The 7,009-nt window shown below is 44.9% G+C and overlaps 1 protein-coding gene across 1 annotated transcript in view; it reads right to left on the bottom strand.

Moving 5' to 3' along the window:
* EVC (Ellis van Creveld syndrome) overlaps positions 1 to 7,009 on the bottom strand; it is a 104,283-nt gene that overhangs the window by 33,660 nt on the left and 63,614 nt on the right. The window contains exon 14 of the mRNA XM_010847795.1: positions 4,826 to 5,038. Within this exon, the coding sequence (XP_010846097.1) occupies positions 4,826 to 5,038 (213 nt within the window). The remainder of the gene's footprint in view (positions 1 to 4,825; positions 5,039 to 7,009) is intronic.

The raw sequence follows: 7,009 nt of genomic DNA, 5'->3' as shown, positions 1-7,009 counted from the left end.
CCAGTTGAGCTATTTCAAATCCTGAAAGATGACGCTATGAAAGTGCTGCACTCAATATGCCAGCAAATTTGGAGAACTCAGCAGTGGCCACAGGACTGGAAAAGATCAGTTTTCATTCCAATCCCAAAGAAAGACAATGCCAAAGAATGCTCAAACTACTGCCCAATTGCACTCATCTCACACGCTAGTAAAGTAATGCTCAAAATTCTCCAAGCCAGGCTTCAGCAATACGTGAACCGTGAACTTCCAAATGTTCAAGCTGGTTTTAGAAAAGGCAGAGGAACCAGAGATCAAATTGCCAACATCTGCTGGGTCATGGAAAAAGCAAGAGACTTCCAGAAAAACATCTATTTCTGCTTTATTGACTATGCCAAAGCCTTTGACTGTGTGGATCACAATAAACTGTGGAAAATTCTGAAAGAGATGGGCATACCAGATCATCTGACCTGCCTCTTGAGAAACCTATATGCAGGTCAGGAAGCAACAGTTAGAACTGGACATGGAAAAACAGACTGGTTCCAAACAGGAAAAGGAGTACATCAAGGCTGTATATTCTCACCCTGTTTATTTAACTTCTATGCAGAGTACATCATGAGAAACGCTGGGCTGGAAGAAGCACAAGCTGGGATCAAGATTGCAGGGAGAAATATCAATAACCTCAGATATGCAGATGATACTACCCTTATGGCAGAAAGTGAAGAGGAACTAAAAAGCCTCTTGATGAATGTGAAAGAGGAGAGTGAAAAAGTTGGCTTAAAGCTCAACATTCAGAAAACGAAGATCATGGCATCTGGTCCCATCACTTCATGGCAAATAGATGGGGAAACAGTGGAAACAGTGGCTGACTTTATTTTTTTGGGCTCCAAAATCACTGTAGATGGTGACTGCAGCCATGAAATAAAAAGACATTTACTCCTTGGAAGGAAAGTTATGACCAACCTAGATAGCATATTAAAAAGCAGAGACATTACTTTGCCAACAAAGGTCCATCTAGTCAAGGCTATGGTTTTTCCAGTAGTCATGTATGGATGTGAGAGTTGGACTGTGAAGAAATCTGAGTGCCGAAGAATTGATGCTTTTGAACTGTGGTGTTGGAGAAGACTCTTGAGAGTCCCTTGGACTGCAAGGAGATCCAACCAATTCATCTTAAAGGAGACCAGTCCTGGGTGTTCATTGTAAGGACTGATGCTGAGGCTGAAACTCCAAAACTTTGGCCACATCATGTGAAGAGCTGACTCATTGGAAAAGACCCTGATGCTGGGAAAAGACCCTGACTGGGGGCAGAAGGAGAAGGGGACGACAGAGGATGAGATGGCTGGATGGCAATACCGACTCGATGCACATGAGTTTGGGTGAACTCCGGGAGTTGGTGATGGACAGGGAGGCCTGGCGTGCTGCGATTCATGGGGTCACAAAGAGTCGGACACGACTGAGCAACTGAACTGAACTGAACTGATTCTACATCCTATTCCAATTGTGTAACTAACAAAATCCACAATATTTAACAATTTCCCTGAGCAATGGGGTATGAAATCACCAAGATCTTTTACCTAGGAAAATAGGTGGAAAATGAATTTTATAGTCTGGGTGTGTGTTTGATTTTCCATGAACAGTTTTGTCGGTCCTTTTCTTCTCATGACTAAATATTCATCTCGACCACAGAAAGTTCATCTCTTATTTTCATCATCAACAAGGAAATATGGAAAGCAGGAGAGAATATGGATCCCTAAATATCTTATGGTAATTTAAGGCAATTAGACAATCAATCAGTAAATTAATTTTGACATACACACTTTGAGAAAGCAATCTTGGGTCATACTTATTTAATCAGTTGATGAGGTCATTAACCCTCCTGTTTGCTTCTTGCATGCAAAACTCCTCTCAAAATACTTCCGCACAAGCACAGGAAATTTCACATATGTGCATATGCTCACAAAGTACATGAATAAAAAATAAAACCCAGAATCTAGGTACTGTCTGATATCTACTTAAAATAAAAGACTCATAACTGGAGGTTTTTGGATGAATCATGAGCCTTTGCCTAATAATTTATCAGAACTGAAATTCTGGATTTTTTTCAATATCAATGTTATAAAGTGATTAAACAGATATAGTGCAAAGGGTTTTAGCCTGCATTTGCCTGTGTTATCTTGCAGCAACCACGTAGGGTATTTTGATCCATATTTTTCACATGAAAGCTGAGATTCAGAGAAATTCAGTAAGTTGCACAAAATCACAGAGTTGTGGGAGGTCAGCTAACTGGCTAAAGTCACTCAGGCCATTAATGCCATTGCTGTTGTTTAGTCGCTAAGTCACATCCAACTCTTTTGTGACCCCATGGACTGTAGCCCGCCAGGCTCCTCTGTCCGTGGGATTCTCCAGGCAAGAATACTGGAGTGGGTTGCCATTTCCTTCTCCAGGGGATCTTCCTGACCCAGGGACTGAACCTGCATCTCCTGTGTTGGCAGGATTTCTTTACCACTGAGCCACCAGGGAAGCCCATTAATGGGGTTGTGTGCATGCGTGCCAAGTCGCTTCAGTCGTGTTTGACTCTTTCAGACCCTATAGACCATAGCCTGCCAAGTTCCTCTGTCTCTAGGCAAGAATGCTGGAGTGAGTTGCTATGCCCTTCTCCAGGGAACCTTCCCGACCCAGGGATCGAATCCATTTCTCCAGCACCTCCTTCATTGGCAGGTGGATTCTTTACCACTGAGCTACCAGGGGAGCCCATTAATGGGGCTACTCTGCTACAAATGCAGGCATTCAGCTTCCAAGGTTAGAAGACTGTCTGCAAACCACAATCGTCCTTAAAAGGCCTGACCCCCCACTTGGGGAGCCAACATCAGAGGCACTTTAGATTCATCTGGTGAGCTTTCCAAATCACTGAGGCCCAGGTTTCCCCCTGTTTCCCCAGAGATGGCAAATGATATGGCCTGGGATCCAGGATTGGTATGAATTGGGGGAATTCAGCTTCTTGTACATCCCCTGGTGATCCTGTGCCAGTTTCCAAAGCTGCATATTATCCCTGGAAATGCAGCCAAGTTTTCTCCCAGCTAGTGGGTTTTGAATAAGTAAGTTAAATAAGAAAATCAGGGCTACTGCCCTTTAGGACCTACCAGCCACATATGCAGGAGACAACTACTGGTCATAGGACAACAGATGCAGCTGACGGCAGACTGAAATTTATTAGAAGGAGATCTAATTAACTGGACAGGCAGGTAGCTAGACCTGTGCCCACCCACAGGGAAAGGCCCTGTGTTTGCATGGTGCTTCCATTTACTTTTTGGTAGTCTGGACAGCTCACCTCTATTTTCTTTAGAAAATTTCTATCAGATACATACATTGCGGGCTTTTTGTGACTAACTGAACACTCAACGGAAAAAGACATGGTGTTTCTCATAACAAGCACCTAGGGGTGGGTGGTCCGGGGCTGGGACAGTCCGCCTCTCTGCCCCACCCTCCTTCATCTCGTCTCTAAGTCAAAGGAAGGCCAGCGGTCCTCCAGTCCTCCTGTAACTGCTTTGGGCAGGAAGAACAGGAAATGCTAAAGAGGAAGATGTTTCTTAGCAACACATGACCTTTGTATTAGTGAACAGAAGCTCCCTGCAGGTATTGCACCTTGTCTTATAGGCTAGAACTCCGTCAATGAGGCCACTTCTAGAAACTGGGATACTGAGCATGTTAGTTTTGCAGCCTCTAGCATGCAGGAAAGCAAGAGAGAAGGGAAATTGGGGCATTTTCAAGTGTCACATTTGAAAATCTGACAGTTTTAATTTTTTAAAAATAAAATTGACGTATATTAACTTCCTATGGCTGTTGTAACACAGCACCACAAATCTGTGGCTTCAAACAAATTTAGTACCTTACTGTTCTGGAGGTGAGTCTGGAGTGAAAGGAACAGGACTGTTTTCCCTCTGGAGGCTCTGGGGTAGGGGTGAAATCTGTTCCTTGCCTTTTCCAGCTCCTTAAGGGCACTCCCATTCCTTGGCTGATGCCCACATCCTTCTAGCCTCTGCCCAGAACATCACATCTCCTCTGACACTGACCCTCTTCCTTCCCTCTTAAAAGGATCCTTGTGATTACACTGGCCACTCAGATAATTCAGAATAAACGTCATGTCCCCAAATCCTTAATTTAATTGCATCTGCAAGGTCCCCTTTGCCCTGTTAGGTAACATATTCACAGGTTCTGGGGATTAGGATGTGGGGGCATTATTCTGCCTACAACACATATTGTTGTTGTTCAGTCGCTCAGTCGTGTCTGACTCTTTGCGACCCCATGGACTGCAGCATACCAGGCTTCCCCATCCTTCACTATCTCTGGAGTTTGCTCAAACTCATGTCCATTGAGTCAGTGATGCCATCCACCGTCTCATGGTCTGTTGCCTCTTCTCCTGCCTTCAATCTGTCCCAACGTCAGGTCTTTTCCAATGAGTCAGTTCACATCAGTGGCCAATATACGGTTTTAATGATGAAATAGACTTTCACTGAAAAATAGGAGTCCCCTGTGTGCAGCCCCTCCCACCCCTACCTCAGTCCACTCCCTTGAAGTACTACTACCTTCTGCCATTTACTTCTGTTATTCTAAAGAACAGGCTCTGGGCGTCATCTCCTGACTTCCTACACTGGGAGAGGAGGGGTCTGCTCTCTTCTCTTCCTCCCATCCTAGCCCACCCGGCCGGCTGTTGTGAAAGGCTGGCAACCAGAATCTTGGTAAAGCATTCAGCACAGGCACTCGGGGATGCTCAGTGAAAGAAATGCCTCATTATCCTTCAAAAGTTAATGAAAAACGCAGACTCTAGACCCAGTTTTACGAAATGCTGCACCTGCTTTTCCTGCTCTAGGAGATCCTGGAAGAGTTTCCACTGCTGGCTCCGGAAGCGGTCCGACTTCTCCAGCTGCCGAGTCGAGTTCTCCTGGGCCTCCTGCCTCAGGTATTCACACTCTGCCTGGGAGAGGTCGGTTACACGGGGGAGCGTCTGCAGGAACAGGATGTCCGCGAACTTCTGGAACGTTTCCATGGTGCTGCAGTACAGCTCCTGAAGCCGAGAGCCACAAGACGGAGTTACAAGTCATGGTCTCACCCTGGGCAGGACCAAGGTCTCCTCACAAGACAGAGAGGCAATCCAGCAAAGGGAACCGTCGAATCACACGCGTGTGTGCACATGCGCATGCGCACAAACACACACAAAGTCGGGAAATACCGGCTGCCTCCCAGCCCTCTCACCCGCACCCAGTCAAGCCCCAGACTTGCCCCCCTGACCCAGTGAGCCCTTACTCACTGGCATCTCCTCTAAACCTCCATCCAGATTCTGTTCACAGCCCCTCCCTGGTCTCCCTGCCTCCCTCCATCCTCCACATTTAGGTGAGTTATTTGCAGAAGCACAGCCCTTTCATTTCCGGTTCAAATACCTTGGAGGGCTTCTCTTTCCATTGCAATCAGAATTACCTAGCAGGGCTTCAAGGCAGTCCTGACTCATTACTCACCATTCTGCTCTTTCATCCCACCTTCCCCACTCCATTCTCTCTCTAAAAATGTATCTTTTTAATTGTGAAAAATAAAAGCATATAGATAATAATATATTAAACATTCTGAATCCACCATTCAGTTTTCTTTTTTCCCCCAGATTAAATACACTAAAACTTGCAGGTTAAGTTGGAACCCTTTAAGTTCTCTCCGTAATTCTTTTCCCCTCCCACCTAGCCTCCCCAGAATCAGCCATCCCTATGAATTCAGCATCTCTGTCTCCAATTTAGATGTCTATACTTTCACTATATGTGATGTCCACAAACGTGGCTTTTGGTGTGCCTGTTCATTCACATAAATGACATCTCATTGCATGTTTCATTATACAGATACTTTGCAGGCCTCTACACTTTGCCCCACCTCCAGGCACTTGCACATCTGAAATGGACTCCTCTTCATCCTGCAAAACCCCTATGAAAAAACCCCTTCTCTGTGAAGCCTTGCCTGGGCCACTCAGACTAACAAGGGCATTTCTGACCCTGGGCTCCTGCAGCTTTTTGGTTAGCCCCACCAGGGCATCAAAACTACAATTCATCTGTCATTCCTCCTGGACCACAACTGCCTGAGAGTGGCTGCATCATACTCTGCACCTATGTCTCACATCCTCCCAGACCAACCACCTGACTGCAGTTTCTGAATGCATCACACACCAACAGGAGGCAGAATGCCCATTCCCCCTTCTCCATCTAGGAACTCCCTACATGTGTTCCAAATTCTATTTGAGGTCTCCTCTTCTGCGAGGCCTCCTGACCACAGGGCTTCTTGTGGCCACTAGTTGTTTGATTATCCTTTTCATGGACTAGACCATGAGGTTTCTCAAGAAACCTCTTATTACTTTAGCATCTATAGCACCTAGAAGAGTACCTGGCAAATATCAGGTAATAATATTAAAATTGTTAATAATTATGAGTTCTTACTGTGTGCCAGAGTGTCATAAACACATTTCTTGCATAATATCATCATCCAATAGTCCAATGTAGATGTTCTATTATAATTACCATTGTTTTATTTAATTTATTTTTTTTTTATTCTTCCAATTTTATTTTATTTTTAAACTTTACATAATTGTATTAGTTTTGCCAAATATCAAAATGAATCCACCACAGGTATACATGTGTTCCCCATCCCGAACCCTCCTCCCTCCTCCCTCCCCATACCATCCCTCTGGGCCGTCCCAGTGCACCAGCCCCAAGCATCCAGCATCATGCATCGAACCTGGACTGGCAACTCGTTTCCTACATGATATTTTACATGTTTCATTGCCATTCTCCCAAATCTTCCCACCCTCTCCCTCTCCCACAGAGTCCATAAGACTGTTCTATACATCAGTGTCTCTTTTGCTGTCTCGTACACCGGGTTATTGTTACCATCTTTCTAAATTCCATATATATGCGTTAGTATACTGTATTTATGTTTTTCCTTCTGGCTTACTTCACTCTGTATAATAGGCTCCAGTTTCATCCACCTCATTAGAACTGATTCA

The sequence above is a fragment of the Bison bison genome, unplaced genomic scaffold (assembly GCF_000754665.1).
Source record: "Bison bison bison isolate TAMUID 2011002044 unplaced genomic scaffold, Bison_UMD1.0 scf7180017864255, whole genome shotgun sequence".
Taxonomy (NCBI): domain Eukaryota; kingdom Metazoa; phylum Chordata; class Mammalia; order Artiodactyla; family Bovidae; genus Bison; species Bison bison.
Note: the sequence above shows the minus strand (reverse complement) of the source record. Positions and strands in the feature narration are given on the sequence as shown.